This window comes from Dreissena polymorpha, chromosome 1 (assembly GCF_020536995.1).
Source record: "Dreissena polymorpha isolate Duluth1 chromosome 1, UMN_Dpol_1.0, whole genome shotgun sequence".
NCBI lineage: Eukaryota > Metazoa > Mollusca > Bivalvia > Myida > Dreissenidae > Dreissena > Dreissena polymorpha.
The window spans coordinates 12,860,151-12,883,227 of record NC_068355.1 but is presented as its reverse complement, the minus strand read 5'-3'; the positions used below and the strand labels follow the sequence as shown (position 1 = coordinate 12,883,227).

Sequence of the window (23,077 nt, the reverse complement as noted above, 5' to 3'; positions counted from 1 at the left end):
CTAGGATAGAAATACAAGGGCGGGTAAAGGCTGAAAGGTATTGGACGGATCACTGGGATAGAAAAAAACAAAGACGGATCGAAACTGAGAGGTATGAGAAGTATCACTAGGATAGAAAAGCAAGGGCGGACCAAGGCTGAGAGGTATGGCAAGTATCACTAGCATAGAAAAACGAGGATGGATCGAGGCTGAGAGGTGTGAGCAGCATCACTAGGATAGAAAAACAAGGGCGGATCGAGGCTGAGAGGTATGATAAGTATTACTAGGATAGAAACACAAGGGCGGATCGAGGCTTTGAGGTGTAAAAAGTATCACTAGGTTAGAAAAACAAGGGCGGCTCGAGGCTGAGAGGTATGAGAAGTATCTCCATGATATAAAAACAATGGCGGTCCAAGGCTGAGAGGTATGAGAAGTATCACAAGGATAGAAACACAAGGGCGGATCGAGGCTGAGATGTATAAAAAGGATCACTAGGATAGAAAAACAAGGGCGGGTCGAGGCAGAGTGGCATGAGAAGTATCACTAGGATAGACAAACAAGGGCGGATCGAGGCTGAGAGGTATGAGAAGTATCACAAGGACATAAAAGCTATGTCGGAGCAGGGGTGAGAGGTGTGAGAAGGATCACTAGGAGAGACACACAATGGCGGATCATGACTTAGAGGTATGTAAAGTATAACTAGGATAGAAAAACAAGGGTTGATCTAGGCTGATAGGTATGAGAAGGATCAATAGGATGGAAAAAAAAGGGCGGGAGATGTCACAAAGCCTTGGTCGGCGAATGTTCAACAAGAAAATGTCGACAAAACACTGCTTAGGACGGATACACTGGAACAAAGTGCACCCAACGACGCTTTCCAATCTAAGGATGGACAACACTGGATGTATGCGTGTTAGTGCTCCCTCTGTGTAGTCAAACGCGCTGGGAGACGGTCAGATCCCATGCCTCGAAGGGGTTCAACTCAAGCTACAAAAGATAACCCCTTCCCACTTCGATGAGCAATACAACGAAGGCGATGATTAAATGCGACTGGTCAAGAAAAAACATCAAAGAACTATGAGAACTCTCGACCGTTGGATCAACATGTTCATGATTTGTCAATTAGGCGATTGCCGTTGTCCGACTGACATTTTGACGGCCGAACAATTTGTTTTGTCCTGGCCACTGCATGTAGGCCTATGTCGCAAGATCTTGGCGGAGGGGACCACGATACAATGGAAGCTCTATGGACGTCTCTTGGACCTTAAGCTACCGACGGCTACCTTTGCTCAGAGAGCCGGCGTGCCCATTTGAGTAATGGCAAGAAGAAGAAACTCCTGACTGATGACATGATAATGGTTGTTAGCGTATCAGCAAATGTAGATGTATTGGTTAGCACTTGAATATCAATAAAACCGCTTAAAAGACCATCAGAAAGCATTATAACCGAATAAGTAAATGTTAACTTATTGTTCGCTTATAAGCTTAATATATTTTTTAAATATACAAGAAAGTTACCTCCACCGATGCCCATGCTGTGCGGTGTACGAACTCCGTTGCAGAGCAATGTGGCGATTGCTGCATCTACCGCTGTGCCTTGGCGCTCAAGAATATCCCTGAAAATGATGAAAGCGTAATACTATTACTCACACCATCCTCCTCTTCCGCCTCTTCCATCTCCTCTTCCTCCTCCTCATCATAATAATCATCACCATAATCATCATTATCAAGATTATCCTCATCCTCATAGATATCGTTATTTTCAGACGCATCATTATCATCAACATTTGGTTATCGTCAGGACCGTCAATAGCATCAAGTTATTCAAAGAAGTAAACATTGTCAGCATCATATTCTTATGTTCATCGTGACGTAAAATCACACGTATTGGTCTTCACCGATCACTGAAATAATGACTAAATTGTTTATTTTCTTTGAAAGTACATTTGTAATAATAGGATTAAACTACTTAGATGGTAGTAATTGTATTATAAGTTCTTGTTTATACTATACACCATACCTGCCTATATCCGAGCACGCCTCATGGTCGGAAACTACAGCTCCTGTTGGAATCTTATCCTCAATCGTATCTTTTGGCTCCATCTTTTTCTCGCCACCTGACAGCCATACGGCTAAACCGATCGCCAGACCGACGGCATAAATACATAGCAGCACTAGGATAATTGTGATAATTAACCGCCTCTTCTTTGTACAGATGCACACTTCACACTTTGATTTGCGTTGGTTCGCCATTTCCTCGTCGTCTTGCATAATGATTGTATTGGCTTTGTCGAACAAAGGTCTGTAAAATATTTAATACATTCATTTCAACAAACGCGTTGTCGTGAGAGGCGAAATAAGAGAGGGATAAAGCGTTACACGTCAAAACTATACGCAGCGAAATAGTGAAATGTACCAATTAACGGATAAATATCTATCAGTTAGTTATTAACATGCAAACACTGCATAATGTTTCACATAAATCATGTTTTTTTTCAGAAGATTAAATTAAAGCGGGACTGCACGATTTTGTCAAATATTTATGAATGTATATAAAATGTGTAAAAAAAAACACTTATTATACATATATTTCAATATAAATTAAAATAAAAGTTAAGAAGAATGTGTGTCGAAAAATGCGAAATAAGCCAGATATTTAATTCGGAAATCAAAAATGTCTGTACAGTCGAATTCGCCAGCATGTATATACGATGTGAATCTAAATCTAGTTTTACGGATCATTTTAATATCCTGCAACGATATTTATTCATACGACACACGAACACTAACTCCGATCCTAATAAAAAAGACAAATGCTTCGGTTATTGTAAGAAAATATGTACGAAATATCTTTGTCACAATCAGCTCGGGCGCTAAATTGCACTTGCTGACGTTTAAGAAATTCGTCTTATATTGTAACATAGTTTATCAATATATTACAATTGAACACATATAAAAATCGTGCAGTCCCGCTTTAAATTTAATAAACACTTTTGACATTTAATATTTTCCTTCAGCAGATATAATGCCCTCAACATGATACAATGACTGCATGAACGCGAATATTATAAATTAAAATGTTATGCGAACCTGCAATGCATTTAGCACATTGTTCAAAACTGATACTATATTACTCAATACCCCAACAACTACAATACAGTTATTAATTTGATTTTTGTTATACGATACGATTGCCTTTAAATGCTAAAATGTACTTAGGAAAGGAGCTTTGATTATTTTAATATTGTTAACATACTCGTTAGCTGCCGGTTCATTCTCGGCATCTTTCGCGTGGCCGTTATTTAGCTCCATAATTCGCTCTGGAAACTAACTGAAACAAACACCAAACAATATGGAAAATGCATGCAAGCAAAAACACCTGATTCAAAAACGTTAAATGTATATTAATTATGTTTGTATGTTTGTTACCTTCTATTTAAATATTGTTACAGGGACTTTCAGACAAAGCTCATCAACATTAAGCTGACACTTGTTAAATCTAAACATTTATCACACGATTGAATGATGCCGTTTATTCAATCTCTGTTTTGTTCGTACACGAGTTAGGAATATAACATGACAGCATACTGCTATGTTAGTGGAATATTCGTTTGTCTACTTCATCTGTTTCCAGTACGAAACGTTTTGTAATCAGCGAAAAAGTAGTTTGCTTAATACATACATACATGTCAGTATCATGTAAGTGCTATTGGGCTATTTGATTTTCTTAAGTTTAAAAAACACATGATAATACCTTATGTTTTATTTAAACACAAAGGGATTTTGCGTCATCAAAGTGGCGCGTTTAAAAGAAAAAGACAAAATTTAATATAAAATTATTTTTTATATATATAAAATGTCATCTCAAAACGGTATATTTTTGCGGTTCATCATAACATTATCAACAACGAACATTAAAGTATGCGAGTGTTAATTTATTATATTGGTGTTGTTTTATTCAACGTGTTTCAAACACGAGCTTTTACAAAAGAACACTATCAATTTTAATTATGTGGGTTTTAGATAGAAATTAAAACTTTACATTCCTATCTCGCCATATGTTCTCATATCCGGTTTACAATAAGTAATTCAAAACGTCTGACACAAGCGCTTCAATAATTGCTTTATAAACACGGTTGGCATTAGTTATAAACACACTATGACTCAGTTTGGAAGGAAAGAAAAACAGATGCCCTGTAAGTTCATAAAGCCGCTGACTAAATAATGGTTATTTAGCAATAACAAGTTAAGACTTGTTGCTGTTTCAGTTTTAACTTATTGAATTATGACGTATGTTATGGTATATGGGTCGACAAGCACAATATATAAAATGCGTGTGTGTATGCTTTTCATACGCGAGAACAATAGTTCCAATAAAGCCAACGTATGTTTAAAGTTGAATACTTGTTGTAAGAATATACACACAAATATTATTCTTGTCTCATTTCGCTTGATACAATTAATAATTCATATGATCTTTTCTTGACTGACGAATGTCTTTAAAGGTTCAATTTTTGGTATATAAGCATTTTTTAGGAGTAAACATACACGGAACACAGGCGATTGAGTGTTTAAAAAAGCCCCGTGAGTTGATAGATACGATGGTCAGAAAATACACGAGGATCAGCAGTCCTTCGAACTCCATGAACTTTATAAATAGAATTTAATGCTTAAATGAGTTCTGACATTATGCATTGTTTTGTTCTTGCACGATGGGTCTTTACTGTAATTCACGTCAAAAACCTTAGCATAAATCAAATAAAATTCCAATGTAATTATATGTGTGGTAAGAGGATTACATTATGGGTGAATGACAAGTCATTTCGTGACAGAATATGTGAATACAATAAATGTTACCTTGATGCTAACATGAATTTATCTCCCTCTTATGTCTCTGGAGCGCCATTGTGTCTGTATTTTTTTATAAAGGCATTTTTATTCAATAAAACATAAATAAATGCTGTTTACGATTGCATGGTTTTGGCCAACGTTTTTTTCCAATTAGCAAAGAATACTAGTGTCGGTAAACTTCATCATAACGACATAAAAAGACGCCAAAAACCTCAGTGATGCGTAGCAAATAGACGGAGACAAATGTTTCTATGAGATATCGAACGTATCATTACATAAGATTATGCTCCTATTTTGTTCCTTGACGAATGTGCTGGACGTTTTGATCTTGCTTAAGACAGGAACGAACTCTGATAACGAAATAGTAAGATGACGGAAGATACAGGACGGATCGACCGTAAACTTTCATAAACGATTTTGGAAATGTGTTTTCGAGAACTGTATTTACGCCTATTTTCGAGGTGTGTACGCAACAAATTAATGAAAACTATTATCTTAAAATTAACCTTCTCTTATATTATGGTATTAAAAAGATTATCTTTGGCGATGTTTAATAAATAAAATGTTGAAAAAAACTACCAAAAGTATGCAATCAGTGAAATGTATGTCATACTTCATTTATATTTTCTTTCACTGATTCAGTGATCGTGTGGTGGCATAACACGTTATTGAAGCTTTTCCCGACAATCTGCAGATATCTGCTATGGCATTAAGTGCCAATTACTAGTGACACTTGAGAGTAATTTTCAGATGTAATGGAACATTTACTTTTGTATCAAAATAAAGTCCAGGACAAAATGATACAGACCCCAGGACAAAATAAATTATCACACTTACATTTAATGCATACAAAGCACCTACAGTAAGTTTTCGTATTTAAATCACGTCGTGCACTTCTTTTTAAAAGTGTTATTGGTTAACCTGAAACAAGAATTGTTTGCGCAGTTCTCATCCGCATTTTTTCCATTCCTGACGAATAAGATCATACATTCGTAAGGAAGGACGCGATGAGCATGCATTCCATGGAAGCAAGCAAGCAATAAAGTACAACTAATTACACCTTCACTATATTGTTTACGTCTGCGATAAGACAGTATAAATTACAATGTCATTCGCAATGTTTAATTTGACTTTAAACATCGTGGAACACCTTATAACGTTGATTTGAAGGCATTATAGTAACAACCCTAAAAATCTGCTGCAAATGAAATTCTGTCGAAGCTTCAAGATTCAACATTTGCTTATTTGTGTAGTTAATTGTTTTACTGATGGTTTCTCCTCGATATCGGTTTTATTCCATATTTATGATATAATGGAAATAACTGTTAATATTTTTTTCGTGAATCCTTTTACATTACTTTAATGAATTTTTGTTTCAAAACAAACAAAAAATAAATATACATATTAACAATAGCAGACATACTATTTCACTTTGTTCATATTTAGCATGCTATTAGTATACGTCATGACATGTACACAAAAATATGACATTCTAATCGAACATGTGAAAAACAGGTGGCTATAACGAGTTTAATAAAAACGAAACGTTCCTCATATAAGCTAATCCAACATATGTCAAAATGATAAAAGTAAAAACACCGTACAATATGTACAAATGTATCAATTAAAACGCATTGGTGTTGGCCATGCTTTGCCGTTTACGTATGACGGTCTGCACTGACATTATAAGGCAATGATGCGTGTGAAAATAAATGTTTTATTGTCTACCAAAATACTCTTAAGAATAACAGAAATAACATGAACCGTTAGACTTCTACCTACACGCTGATATGTTTATATACATGTATTACGTTTAGGAAGAGATGGACACAACTTCAGTCAAATGAAGGCAGTTATTGACTTTCAGTAATGCAATCACTATATGTATCGTGTTCTGTGAAAATTTGACAAAATGCATGTGCGTTAAGTGTCGTCCGAGATTAGCCTGTGCAGTCCGCACAGGCTAATCAGGGACGACACTTTCCGCCTAAATTTGATTTTTGGTAAGGGGGGACTTCATTGAAACTAAAAATACCATAAAAGCGGAAAGTGTCGTCCCTGATTGGAACGACACTTTACGCACATGCATTAAGCCCAGTTCTCTCAGAACACGACACATATGATTGCACACAATTGTATATAAATTAAAAGAGTTTCCTTTTTACAAAAAAAAAACTGATTAAACTATAAAAACTATTATGGAATTGTGACTTCTTAAAAATTCGAGTCAGCTTCATATATGTTATAGTGTACGATGCTGGCACAATGTTATGTACATTTTGAAACAATTGACAATTCAAATGACTCATCTCAGCAACAAAAGTAACAAAGTCGTTACAAATTCGCTAAACTCTTGAACAGAGCGTTTAAAGTGCACATCGTACGTCAATATATCAATAAATGTATAGAATGATTTTTCAAACTGTCTTTGATAAACAATATAATGATTTTGACACTGATTGCACCAATAACTCCGCTTAAATATCGAAACTTACTTCTTGTAATAAAATAATATTCCTCTAACGTATTACGATTTATCATCCGTGGAATGTAACATCAACCCACTGTTAACACATATTACAATACAGAAAAGCCTCCGTAGTAAGTATGCGCAAACGATGCTGACGGTGTTCGCTACTGAACAATAATGTCGCTGTAATAGATGCGTGAGCACTGCGTACGGGTTAACGGCTTCTATGGGCTACCACGCATGTTATGTTGATAAAGAACGAAGAAATTATATACTTGGAACTACCGAATCATCTGCGAGCTAGTGAAAATCGTACGCGTTATCAGATAGGAGAATGCATCCATCCGATCGGATATCTGACCTAAATATCAGGTATCAATACGGGTCATATCAAACCAGCAGGGATTAATTAACATGCTTTAACAAATGCCAGAAAGAGGTATGTTGCTGTCATAGCGTTTCGGAATCATGGAATGTGATTATTGAAAGACAGTAATATAAAGTATATAAAGGGGTAATAAATTGCAAAAATGATGAACGATATAGTTATGAAATAAAAATCGTCTATCTACTTATAAGCTAATCTTTAAGAAGATTGTCTGAAATGTTTTAAAAAGTTGAAAAGTAAGAAAATGTGCACACTATTCGTTCTTATTTGATTTCAAAGCATCAAATACAAATTAAAAAACACACACTTTATTCCAGTACTCGCAAAGTTTCACATAATTGCCGTGTGTGAATAAATTGTGGTAAATTATTAGATAATATATTATTATGCATTCATGATTATAAAGATGACAATATATCGTTGAACCGAGAAATCACACGCTCGAAACTATACATCCGACGTTTTATTTATTAACGCAGGTGTTTGATTCTGTACGCAGGAAATTTTATGCCCGGGGAAAGAAATCCTCAACGGTAACGGGAACTGACAAATGCGGTCAATCAGGAATACTGACTGGCCCATATATCAACGTAAAATATCAGACATTACGTCTGCTAAGAGTATTAGGATTACCGGTAGTGGATAATCTACTGAATTTTCTGTCCAACTTTGAACTTATGTGTTCTTGTGTATAATATATATACAAATATACGAGTGACTAATGCTGGTGTTACACCTTTATTTATATTATCATTTTAAAATACACGTTTGACTGCTAAACTTAAATAACATGTATGCACTATGTATAAAAACGTAACTGTTGGAAACATTGCTAGAACATTTATTGCGCATTTTTGTTAAAAGAAAATACATGTATAAATATTTTGTAAAATATTCTGTGATGTAAGAAATTTAATTGCCCTTATCACCATGCGGCATTTATTCATTTTAATAGGTATTAATATTCATTTAAATTAAAACAGACTTTATCTATGAAAGTGCTTGTTTGCGGGTTGCCTACTGAATAAATGAATAATTGATGACACAATTAAATGAGTTTCAAATCTGAGTTTATATAATTTTTATTTCAATAATTATGTACACATTAATGGCCCGTTTTTTTAACAGATGCATAGTATAATTGTATGCAGAGCATACTTAGTATTGTAGTTTTTCGTGTTTATTTGAAATAATCTCCATGAGGTAAAAACATGTGGTCCGTATGGTCCGCAAATCTGGGCCGTTTGATCCGCAAATCTGGGTCGTATAGTCTGGTCTGTATAGTCCATGCCGTATGGATCGTTAACCTACGAATAAATGAACAACACTATCTCAACACTCTTCGTATTTTTGTTGAATAAACTAATGTATAATGAAATAAACGCTTACATACAATGTATTCTAACTGGTCTTCCAACCATATGATACCTGAATCTGGCTTATCAAATTGAATTTAATATGTGACATAGCAAGCTTGATAAGAATAGTCGGACAAAGCAACATCAGCGGAACACTGATAAAACACTGCGGTAATCACGTTGTTTTTGTATGGATAAAACACGGGACATGGCATAATCGTAGCATCGGCCGGCTCCGATTTTTTCATTTTATTCGTATAGCACACACTACGCGGCGTCAAGTTCTGAGTACATGTATATTGATACCTTACTGTCCACACATATATTGATACCTTACTGTCCACACATATATTGATACCTTACTGTCCACACATATATTGATACCTTACTGTCCACACATATATTGATACCTTACTGTCCACATATATATTGATACCTTACTGTCCACACATATATTGATACCTTACTGTCCACGCATATATTGATACCTTACTGTCTACACATATATTGATACCTTACTGTCTAAACATATATTAATACCTTACTGCCCACACATATATTAATAACATTCTGTCCACACATATATTGATACCTTACTGTCCACACATATATTGATACTTTACTGTCCACACATATATTGATACCTTACTTTCCACACATATATTGATACCTTACTGTCCACACATATATTGATACCTAACTGTCCACACAAATATTGATACCTTACTGTCCACACATATATTAATACCTTACTGACCACACATATATTGATACCTTACTGTCCACACATATATTGATACCTTACTGTCCACACAGATATTGATACCTTACTGTCCACACATATATTGATACCTTACCGTCCACACATATATTTATACCTTACTGTCCACACATATATTGATACCTTACTGCCCACACATATATTGATACCTTACTGTCCACACAGATATTGATACCTTACTGTCCACACATATATTGATACCTTACTGCCTACACACATATTGATACCTTACTGCCCACATATATATTGATACCTTACTGTCCACACATATATTGATACCTTACCGTCCACACATACATTGATACCTTACTGTCAACACATATATTGATACCTTACTGTCCACACATATATTGATACCTTACTGTCCACACATACATTGATACCTTACTGTCCACACATATATTGATACCTTACTGTCCACATATATATTGATACCTTACTGTCCACACATATATTGATATCTTACTGTGCACACATATATTGATACCTTACTGTCCACACATATATTGATACCTTACTGTCCACACATATATTGATACCTTACTGTCCACACATATATAAATACCTTAGTATCCACACATATATTGATACCTTACTGTCCACACATATATTGATACCTTACTGTCCACACATATATTGATACCTTACTGTCCACACATATATTGATACCTTACTGTCCACACATATATTGATACCTTACTGTTCACACATATATTGATACCTTACTGTCCACACATATATTGATACCTTACTGTCCACACATATATTGATACCCTACTGTCCACACATATATCGATACCTTACTGTCCACACAGATATTGATACCTTACTGTACACACATATATTGATACCTTACTGTCCACACATAAATTGATACATTACTGTCCACACATATATTGATACCTGACTGTCCACACATATCTTGATACCTTACTGTCAACACATAAATTGATACCTTACTGTCCACACATATATTGATACCTTACTGTCCACACATTTATTGATACCTTACTGTCAACAAAGATTTGTCTTATTTTAGTTATGCGGTTGGACTGAGGCAAGGGAAGGTAATGTCGCCGATATTGTTTTCTTCATTTGTTGAAGATCTTGAACTTTACCTACAAGATAACATTAACTCTGGTTTGAGCATAGACGATATTGTGTTGATTTTATTATTATTTGTCGATGACATGGCTATTTTAGGCAAGTCACCTGCTGAAGTCAAATCACATTTAGATAAATTATATGTATACTGCAATTCTTGGGGGCTAAATGTAAACACTGCAAAAACTAAAATAATGGTATTTCGAAAAAGAGGAGGATTAAAAGAAAATTTAAAATTGTCATACAATGGTAATGATATTGAAGTTGTTGATAACTCTAACTATTTATGCACGGTGTTAAATTATACTGGAAGTTTTAAATTAAACCAAGAACATTTGGTTGGTAAAGCCCTTAAAGCATTGAATACATTATTGATAACATGTCATGACTTTAAAACCAAAAATATTCTGTCAGTTGTTTGTGGGTTCTATATTAATTAATGCTTCAGAAGTGTGAAGTTTCACAAAGTCAGATGATATTGAACGCATACATTTAAAATTTTGCAAACGATTGCTTCAAGTTAAAATAAATACATGTAATGTTGCTGTTTATTAGGTAGATACCCATTGTTTGTAAACAGGTTTGTTAAAATTATAAACTTTTGGTTTAAATTCTTAACAATGAAAATATTATTATGCAAATTGTTTAAAATCAAGCTTTAAACGATTGTAATAAAGGTTATACAAAACTGCGTCACATATGTTAAGAAGATGTTTAATAATTATGGATTTGGTTATGTATTTGAAAATCCAAACGTTGTGCAAGTAAATAGATTTGTTAGAGAGTTTAAATGCAGACTTGTTGACAATTTTAAACAAGAATGGTATGGTAAAATGAATAACAGTTCTGTTTTGGATATGTATAAAATGTTTAAATCCTCTTCGGAATACGAAGAATATTTAGACTAACTTCCTAGACGTCTTCGTTTATTTTTTTTGTAAGATTAAGAGTCTCTGCACATCCACTGAGAATCGAAACTTGCAGATATGCTAAGAATAACATTCCACGAACTGAGCGTTATTGTTTGTGTTGTAATTCCGTTGATTTAGAAGACGAAAACCATTTTATATGTATATGCCACTGTTATATAGATTTAAGATAAAGATATATTAGTCGTAAAGTTTATATTAACCCATCTGTTTATAAATTCCACGAGTTATTAGTTTCAAGTGATAGATTAGTAATTTCAAAAGTATGTTAATATATCAAAGAAGCTTTAGTCATAAAAAATACATTACTAAATAATACTGTTTGATATATTTCATCACCCCTCGATAGAATTTACGTGTTCTTGACGTATATTGTGTTTATTTGTATTTGTATTTTGTAATTAACTTTTATGTTAAATAATGTTATTACTCGTATTCACGTGACAGTAAATAATTTTATATTTGAGTTAAAGACGATATCCTGTTGTATAAGTCTGAATAATTTATCTGTCTGTCTGTCTGTCTGTCTGTCTGTCTGTCTGTCTGTCTGTCTGTCTGTCTGTCTGTCTGTCTGTCTGTCTGTCTGTCTGTCTGTCTGTCTGTCTGTCTGTCTGTCTTTCTGTCTGTCTGTCTGTCTGTCTGTCTGTCTGTCTGTCTGTCTGTCTGTCTGTCTGCCTAATATTGATACACCATGGGGTGACAGTTGAACGTACATTTTTATCGACCTACTTTGCAGTTGTCCGTAAGTGTGATATTCGGTACGTATTCATCATACATGACATTTTATTTGACAGCTGAGGTAATGTAATCCTCACCAAATGATGCTATTTGACAGCTGAGGTAATGTTATCCTCACCAAATGATGCTATTTGACAACTGAGGTAATGTAATCCTTTAATCAACAGATTTAAAAATTTGGCCTACCGTTTAAATTCGTTTCTGTTTCTTGATTGTGCAGTCCACTATTTATAGTTTCTGCCATTAAAAAAATCAGATGAAGCATTATAATTTTGGTAGGCATTTGTTCTATTTAAATCTGGGAGATATTATTTCCTGAAAGTCGCCTAAAGAGTTAGCCTACGCTGTTGGAAAAATCTATATTACATGAAAGTAAATCCATTTTTATACTGTACAGTTGCGTCGTTTTTCTCAGACGGGGTAATATCGTGACGATCAAGATGGCGACGTTCATGCCAAAACAGGTATTTTTCGTCGTTTTATAACCTTTATTACTTTTGTTTAACTTTTAAATGCCGCTCATTTTCCAGCCATATCAGTAAGAAAGTGATAAGCGTTTATTTCGTATTAATATTCCCGTTAGATCTCGACTTTACTCGCTACAGATTTTCTTAGCGGAAGCTCCAATTTTGTGATCCCGCTAAAAAATTCTGAATATGCATGGTGTTTGGCCAAAGTTATCTCGAAGAAAGTCAACGACCACTGATGGAGCGCAATCGGCGGGATACATACGAGAGCGCATACGGTCTTGCAAGTCTATTGACAATATACAGGGACGTTTCTGCTGAAGTAAATGTTTAAGGAACATTTGGCTGAATAAATATATAAAAGGCTATCAAAACGAAACGTTTTTTTTTAGAATAAATACACATACGTGAAGCAAGAAGTGGTGAAATATTGCAAACCATTCTATATCAATCGGAAAATCAGAAATATGCATCATAGGAGCTTGGTATTTTGGGAGCAAGTAAATACTCGGATGCTAATGCTTTTTCTGATTCGCTAGACGTTTATTTGTGCTCTTGTTATAATTAACTTGATCATTGTACGATCGTTCCATTTTCATTTTAGCAGAACGTTCCCATCCACGATTTTAAAGGAATTGTTAATACATTTTGGTATGTTTTCAACTGTCATTAGATATTATATGATTGCTTTAAAATCTGTATGTTTTTCATAGACTTAACTAATTTCAAGAGTAAAAAACCAAATTGAAACTGAATTGACGTCGTCGGTTTTTGAACCAGTGTCGTCAGGATTTGCAAGCAGATGCACTATCACTGCGTCCGGTTAACTTAAATGACCTGTTGGAAAAGATGTTACATATTGTAAACGTTATCTAGCTTTTACCAATAGCATTATAATTTTACGAACGAAATAGTTTTATTGCCTAAGAACGTTTTGTTTTCACTTAAATGGTCTTAGAAAAATGCACTAAAATGTTCTTAGACAATTATCAGAAGAAATTTCTTAAAAAGTTAAGTAAAAAACTGTAAGAATAATACAACGCTATGTTTAATATCATACCTCTCTGGTCTGCCAACATCCTACTACATCCAGGCATTTTTACCACTTGCTAAACTCGCAACCGATTGCGTTACGTTTTTCTGACTTACGGTTATATTAAGCCAATGAACTAAAAATCGCGAGTTAAAAGCCTATAAACAATGAAAATTAACAAATATTTTGTACAATATTTCGAAACATAAAGTTAATACATAAACAACCTATGTTCTTTAAAGCAATAGCACAAATTTCAACCTTAGATGTGGTATGGTAACATAGATTATACGGGATACAAAATGCTCTTTTTTGTGGGACAATATATTCAACAAATGTTCATGAACTATATTGCGGAAAATTAAAGTGGATTATATTGTGCCACAAACAATAAAAACGAGCCTTCGACAGAACGCATCGATGTTAAGCGGCGACAAGAAAACATTCCGTATAGTCCTTCACAGAGGAGGACAGCACAAGTGAAGTGTGAACAGTCAAGAGAACTTAAAATAATATAATAATACTGGAAATTTTACACAAGACAGTCTACGTTCTTCTGATTAGGTTGTCATGGCGTGTGTATATTTATCTTACAATAAATGTTCTTTTTGCAGTAAATAAATTTAAGTGTGTGCAATGCTTTCCTTCGAATTTTATCACTGTTATCAATGTTTTTATGGGAGAATTTTTTATTAAAACTGATTATGGCAACTCATTTATAACTAACTTCAAGTACATGTACATTAGGAATATGTATCGTCAAGGAGCGTTTTTCTCAATCATGCCGATAGCAAGGTATACTCAAGTAAGCGTGAAAAAACAGTTTCATTAATTTTCTTATGACTTTTGAATGATGTCATTCAATTTAAGCGTGTTTCATGAAATGTTATATTCTCAAAATTTAAAGTGTTATCAATATTGTATCAGACCTAAAACATGTTTAACCAACTGAACGGAATATTACCTATGGACTTTCCATACAAACAATAAGTGTTAAAAATGTTTTAAGCAATATGAGTGTACACAATTGTTTTATGCAGCCCGTCTTCAAACATTCACGTTTCTGCTTCACATATTTATGATATTCGTGTGTTTTTTTATTTGTACAGACAAAGTCATGATATATCTCGACTTTACTCGCTAAGAAATTTCACAGCGGGATCAAAAAATTAAAGGACCTGCTTAGAAAGATTGTAGCGAGTAAAGTCACGTTTCTTCTTCACATATTCGTGATATGGCTTAAAATTAAGCGGCATTTCAAAATTGAACACAAGTGATAAAGGGTATCAAACGGCAAAAACTACCTGTTTCTGCACGGACGTCGCCATCTAAATGTTCAGGGGATTAACCCCTCTTATATACAGAGCGCCCAAAATATGACATATAACAATCGTGCTTAAGGGAATTTTATTAAATGTATTTTATATGCTAGTTGATATTAACTTAAGACTTTTCGAAATAATGTCTTGCAATGACATGGTATAGGCAGGAATGTCTTTGAAAACCTTGGCACATTATACGCAATATTTTTGTATCTGAATATGTTTTACAATAGGAAATGTATAATCGTAACAAAGATGTATTTCAAAGGAAATTACCTTTTCTTGACGAGCAATATATCATAATTCATACGTGAAACATAATTTGTTTCTGATTATTATTTTTATTTTTTGAAAATGTAACGTTTAACCCGCAAAAAAAGTCCATATTTCAATTATATATTGTAATCTGATGATGTAAATGTTAAAGATTTAACTTGTATAGAAATAATTACGTTTTAGTCAAAAGTAGGTTTTCTGTGAAAACAAGAAAACTATCACTATATTTAGATCACATGGAAACACACCGTTAGCATGATATTTGGGCAATTATGTTTGATACGACACCATTGTCTGTGTCTCATATTAAAACAAACAACACTTGATCTCCTTTGTGCTGAATATCAGCCAGTGAGCTTTGCTGTGAACTTATTTTTAGATGGTCGCTTAGCGACCGTCTTAGGTGGTTAGTCTAAAATTCAGGTCGATACGCCTTAGCTACTAGGAGCCCAATACCCGCTTACTACGCATATCTGCTCGTGAAAGAGTATAATTTATGCAAGAGGTTTGAGTTCTCTAATTATATTCATTCACAAATGGAAACATGAAATTAATATCGTGTTAAATGCAATAGTTTCGAACGGTGCTTTTATAGAAAATAATCAATAAACAATGATCGTATTGTACGAGTCGTGGAGGAGATTGTTTATGAATGAATAAAATAGTCCACTTTCTGCTGCGTCTTCATGACGTAGTATATTTGCTCAGTCCATTCATAAGATGAGGCTATTAATAAATGCGCCTGTCGATAAACAAAGGAAAGTCCACGGGCGATAACAACGCAATAGGTTACGCTCTCACATACACCTCAATAATGAAGTACAGGTCGTTAATTGAGGCTATTAATAGATTCGAGAAAAAGTTAAGACCCATTTTCGCATGACGAGGGTCATAACAAATCTCATTGCGAATTGAAAATGCCACATTTAAGAACAATGCTTTTTGATACAAAATTGAATTCAAAATAGCAAACTTGTTAATAATGGCAGCCTATCCACACATTAAGGAATGATTTCCAGACGTGCTGACCAAGTACGGCAAACATTGTGGTATGATAATTAAACGATTTTCTCTTATCGTGACACTATGCTATTTCGCTATTAATTGTTTTCTCATCTTGGAGGCGAAAGTGAAATTCTGCGAGATGGATTGTAACGCGTAATTGTAACAGGGCCACAATTTAGGTCGTTTGAGCATTCAGAGAGTAGTCCGGAATTCCTTACACTGTACAGTGCTACATCCTTCGAATTGAGCACATACGCAGTGATGTAGCAAAAATTCAGAGGTTGTATCTCGAATCAGCTTATTAAATATTCGAAAATATTCATGCGTGTCTGTTGGCGTTATGTAAAAGTCACTAAGATGAAAACTGAGTAAAACAGCTACGCCTAAAAGCGCATTAGTGCTCTATACCTATGTTAATGTCAGCGTTGTTGACACTGTGTGAACTGCTCGGGTAACAAGTAAAGCATAAACAGCAATGTTCATATACTTTTTGTGTCAAAAATCAAAAGTTTTGTACACGGAACTTTCATTATGAATGTATATTCTTGGTGAGATAGTTATTTGATATTAGAAAAAAATATTCCTTTAATATGATGGTGACTGCAAATTGTCTTTATATTATGTTCTCATTACCATTTTCATCATACTTTCTATGCTTTCAGAACGTCCAAAAAGCATGTTGTATTTATTTTGTCTCAGTTATTTCTATAAAATAATAAGGATGATAAAAAGTGCACACAAAACTCGACCCGTGCGCTATAACACAAACTTTATAAAGTTGAATGGCGTGTGTTTATTTCAAACTTGCGATTGATTTTGAAAAAAAAGGAATTGCGTGTTAAATTATGCAATAGCGAACATCTTCAGTGCCTTCAGCGCTTTGATGAAGTTCAGCTTGCGTTTCCTAAAGATTGCCATAGTCACTCGAAGAGCCAACATCAAACGTCAACAGCTTCTGTTAAAAGGGTACACAAAACAAGTATTCTCATTTCTAAACTCGTTCTATATAAATGAAATGTAACGTGAATAGATATAGTAAATGTTTATTGCATTCATATTTGCTAAAATACTCTAAACTGTTTACAATACACGATCATACTTATGTTGCCCATTATGTATTACACTCGCCAAGGCCCGAATCGGTTAAAACAAAGTCTTATTTTTAACAATATGAAGTTTCGTTATTTTCTGCATTGTATGCTTATTGCTGGCACTGAATTAATTAGGTATTTTCACACGTCCACCAACACTTCTCATGTTTAAATCTTTGCTCACATTCTGCAATAACGATTATGCTTATCAGTGGCAAACAGATTTATAACTCGGATAAATGCAAAGGATAAGGTAAAACTATTTATGAACGGAACACTTGATGTAAATAATATATATCTGATAATCTTTGTAGACGCATGTTTAGTTTTCGGATTCACATGACGCCCCATCTTTATATGATAATTATAATATTCATTTACCCTGTTGCTTTCCAGAACACAATTTCTCCAGACTGAATTGACGAGCTGAAAACAATTGGTTTCATAAAATCTACATTGATTTCCAAAAATTATATTACATCGGTTAATATTACATAAGATTTTACACGGAAACAGATACATATCCAGTGTATCTACGTGTTATAGCAACGGAATAAGGAACTTTCTTAGCGCAATAATTGAAATGATGATTGCATTTTCACAACGGTAGTATTTTGTATTTGTTTAAATATTAAGAAGGTACATGCCTGATTTTTTATCGTGATGCCAAGACAGTCCGTCTTCTAAAAAGTGTTTCAATGCATTTAAACAGTCAAAATCCAAATTATTTCCTCTTAAATAGTTACATACAACAGACTGGAAAACACTGACAAAAATGAACGATCACAGTATAACAACACATATTGTAGTGTGTTCAAAGTATCTCCCGTAGGAAACTTGTTCTAAGAATTGCCTCAGGATATTACAAGATGATTTCAGCTTCATAAATGATTAATTTGATAATAAAAACAGCATCTACAGCCACAAATAAGATGTACATGTAAAACTCTAGCGTGACCTTTCTTTCGCACTTGCTCTATAAATCATTGAAATTAAGCTTAATTAAATGCGATTTTGCGTTTCTAGTGCGTACTTTATGCAATGCCTTCATTGGCTCCAGGATTCAATTTGGATTTTTTTCGAAAATGTCAAAAGCTAAAAAGATCTTAAAGATTTGAAAAAAATCTGATGATGTGAATTTTTTTGAAGCGACGAAGTAATAAATCATTTTATGAAAACCGTTACTAAATTGGGCATGTGTTTTCATGTTTATTGCTATTATATAATTCCATTTATTGTCTATTATATAATTATTCTTTAAAAAACGACCATGTTCTTTGCGTTCATTTACTCAAACTGTATTTGAGGTAAATATAAATCATTGGCATAGCTTAAAACTAATCTGTTACAGGAACTATCAACAACAATATTAACAAATATACGTCTTTGCAATTAATTTTGCGAGATGGTCTATAGTTTAACAGTTATGACATCAAATGTTATTATATTTAATTTCAAGTTCAGGCATTTTTCGTCACAAACGAGTAATTAAAAAAATATATTAAAATGAAGTCTTTATACATATAATACATGAAGTTCTTTACAAACCAAAGTGTTCCTACGTTTCGGAACAATAAAATATCATAATTATTGTGTGTATTTGTTCAAACATCTTCAAATCTTAACGTCGACGCGACGCACAAAATACGAAAATTCTTAAAATGAAAATGGGTCATATGATGTTGCCAATACATTCTCCGAAAATTAGTGTTTAAACAGTGATTTCTGTCGACATGCATGTAGTGTTCGCTAGTTCATCAGTGTGTTACAATTTTAGCTTAACACACGTTTATGCATTCACACCTGATACATCTGTTACGTAATAACGAATGTTTTACAACAACATATTCTCGACTAACAACTTAGGTAAAATTTGGACGAATATCTGAAAATAAAATATCCATTTACATAACGATTAGACGTTAGAGATCTAGGTTTTAACACACCGATATTTCATTATCGGAAGTCCATGTATCTGATAACAACACGTGCTCTACTTTCGATACGATGCTGTGATTGAGCTGGAACTTTTATATACGTTTTCACGCCTGAATGACAATGAAATATAGATTGATATATCCATGAGTTACCGTTTAGTTTCTGCTTGCATAATGTCATATTTGAAGGCAACTTCAGTGTTGAAGACAGAATAAATGTCCGCACGTGTGTTTGTGAGTAGTATTATAAAAATATTTAAGCATATTCTTTGCATCAAATAAAATCATTGACAATCCAGAGACCATTTTGAAAAGCTTAAACGTTTAAGTCATTTCCATAATAAAGCAATTGTTATTAAAAAGGTTGGAAATCCCCAGGTGGATCTTACGCAAAATGGAATCCCTACATTTCCTTGGGTGACTTTAATGTGGGTTTACAGGCCCGTAGCCAGAGTTTTTACAAGGAGGGATGCGAATTTTCCAATCAACGATTGTTATTGAGTAAACAAGTGGCGAAGCGGTAAGTGGGGGAGGGGGTGTCCCCCTCCTGCAATCGAGTGGCTTCGAGGTTATCCCCCTATAACATTTTGAAATGAAAAGTAAAATCCTGCATTCTGGTGACTTTTTATCTGTATTCAGAGACTGAAGTTATAGAGCATTTTTATATGAAAATTCACTTTCGTTGACTATACTGAGTGATTGATCGACATGAATATGATGTAACATACATGTATTCCCCACTGCCGTTTTTCAATAACCACCTTTTTCGATCAGTAACGGGAATACATTGTTTTAAACCCGAAGCCAGTGTGCGCGCAAACAGTTTGTTTACATATCCAACAACACATTGATAGAATATAAAATCAACAATAAGAAGAATTTTTGGAATCTTGATAAAATTGGTGTATTTAACCATTCCAAAATTCTACCATTCCTAAATCAAGCAAATTTAAATACAATATTTGACTTTTCTCAAAACACCTGTTTGTCTGCTACTATAGGTAGTATCCGGCCAGGCCTAGCATTGCTCAAAACCAGCTAATAGTGAATTGTGCAACATACACTGATTAACAAAACTAGGTCTTCTATAATCTGCACCAATACTAGACAGAAATCAAAATGTTATAACTGGTTTCTTGTATTTTTAAAACTATTTTTAACAATTAGTTCTCTTTTTTTAAACGAATTTAAGAATATAACAATTAAAGCTTCATTAAGATCCTTTAACTACTGGCTCTATCGTCTCAAATTCCGTATTAATGTATGCCAAGACGTTGAAGAAAAAAGATGGACTTATTTGCCCATACATTCAAGATCCGTCACAGTTAATTAACATTAAACGTTAACGTCCACCTGATCATATATGTTATAACGTTTTAAATTCATCATAACAACTGTTTGAGAATATGGAAAAATTGCTAGTATCAAGTTTGACATAATTAAAACATTGTGGACAGTTCTGTATGTGGAGCAGAACAGATACCATTAGGTTTCTTGCCATACAACAACAAAAACAATTATCCTGTCTTAAGCATAGCTGATATATTTTGTCTGAAAACCCTTTAGGTGATCCGAAAATGGTTGTACGAGGATATCACAAAAAGACAACGCAGTCTGTCGAAAATGCTGTGTACAATGTGTAATTGTTATAAATCGTGGTATAATGCAAATTTATTTTCCAGTGACACATTAACCTTCGGCAATAGTCGACGGGTGTCTTTTGATTTCCGTCATTTTCGGAAGCTGGCATAACAATCCGTTAATAGTAATCTAAAATGTACCCTCTTTCCTGCCGGTAGCAAAATGATCTCAACATTATTGTAACACTTAAATACGAAGACTCACTGGATTCCGGGAAAACATAAATATTCGTGTTTGCGTCGAATAAAGTTGGGTGCATCTTATAGTACAAATATTGTTCTTTACTCGTCAAAAAAAGTTGGGTGCGAACACAACGCACCCCCCCCCCCCCTGGCTAAGGGTATAGTATATATGTATTCATCAGCAAACGATTAATACGAAAGAATTCTTCGGATATTTAAAACGAATAACAAGTATCCCAATTACAAGTTTGATATCTAACACGAATATTATGGACGCCATTCAATATAGAAGTACTGTGAACTTGTGTTGGTACAAAAACTAGGCATTACGTTTTAACGTCGTTCATGCTCCGTGTATTGTGTGAAATACACTTGGATATAAACTTTTAATAGGTTTGATAGCATAAACGTTAAGACGAAAACAAATTTCGTATATGTAGAAACTATCTAGTAAAATGACAGACGTGCATCTGCGTTTTATCGAACTACATTAATGTGCGTAAAGAAATTCATATGTCCGAGGAAATTTATTATCTTTTTTGTCAAACTATCTGTCCGATCGCAAACAAAAAAGTAATTTTACAAGGAGCGCACTCCAATCTTACTGAAATTAGTGCCCGCGTTTCTCAAGGTTCTATTCTAGGCCCTCTAATGTTTCTATTGTATTTAAATGATATTATAACTGATATACAAACACAAATCCACTTGTTCGCGGATGATACCAGTCTTTTAATGGTCGTGAACTCACCAAACGAAACTGGAGCCGTTTTAAATGCCGATATTGATAAAATCTCTATGTGGGCAGATAAATGGTAAGTAAGTTTCAACCCCCCTAAATCGGAATCAATGCTTATATCTAGAAAAATAAACAAACCATCTCATCCGCCATTAACAATGCATACTATTAATATACCTATCGTTGACTTCCATAAACATTTAGGCGTATTTATTTCAAATGACTGTACTTGGCATGCACATATATCGTATGTAAAAGAAAAAGCATGGAAACGAGTCCATATAATGCGTCGTTTCAAACCAATTCTCGATAGAAAAACCAATTCTTGAATATTCTGACACTGTTTTTGATAATTGTACACAAAATGAAAAAGATGAACTTGAAAAAATTTCATACTGAAGCCGCGCGAATAACGTCTGGCGGCACACATTTAGTCTCAATTGTAAACCTTAAAATGAGCTAGGGTGGGACACCATCAGCCAACACAGATGCAAACACAAATTAATATTAATGTATAAAATGAATCCAACCAATGTTCCAAACTATATGCAATCTCTCTTGCCTCCAACAGTGGGTTCACGTAACAATTACTCCCAAAGAAATTCATCACATTTACAAACAATTCAAGCTCCAACATCATTATATTCAAGTTCTTTCTTACCATCTACTGTATCCAAATGGAATCGTCTCTCCAACGACATCAAAAATGCTGAAACGCTCCATTCCTTCAAAAGACTAATTAACAGTGATCGTCCGATCTCAAATCCTTTATTTTCATATGACGAAGGC

General features: G+C 34.1%; 1 protein-coding gene and 1 long non-coding RNA gene across 5 annotated transcripts in view; both read right to left on the bottom strand.

The window, feature by feature from the left end:
• LOC127871468 (glutathione hydrolase 1 proenzyme-like) overlaps positions 1–23,077 on the bottom strand; it is a 187,887-nt gene that overhangs the window by 83,456 nt on the left and 81,354 nt on the right. Inside the window, exons 1-4 of one of the 4 annotated variants that reach the window (XM_052414422.1) lie at positions 7,326–7,675; positions 3,236–3,310; positions 2,000–2,281; positions 1,498–1,595 (exon numbers count right to left, since the gene is read on the bottom strand). The exons of 2 other annotated variants lie outside the window; for them this stretch is intronic. In XM_052414422.1, coding sequence (XP_052270382.1) covers positions 1,498–1,595; positions 2,000–2,281; positions 3,236–3,291 — 436 coding nt within the window. In that variant the 5' untranslated portion in view covers positions 3,292–3,310; positions 7,326–7,675. Of the gene's footprint in view, positions 1–1,497; positions 1,596–1,999; positions 2,282–3,235; positions 3,311–7,325; positions 7,723–23,077 lie in introns of those variants that run through there. One more of the 4 variants, XM_052414441.1, reaches the window with a different exon arrangement.
• Positions 4,834–23,077, bottom strand: part of LOC127871822 (uncharacterized) — a 61,562-nt gene continuing 43,318 nt past the window's right edge. Inside the window, exon 3 of the long non-coding RNA XR_008045577.1 lies at positions 4,834–4,890. This is a non-coding gene — a long non-coding RNA (uncharacterized LOC127871822). The remainder of the gene's footprint in view (positions 4,891–23,077) is intronic.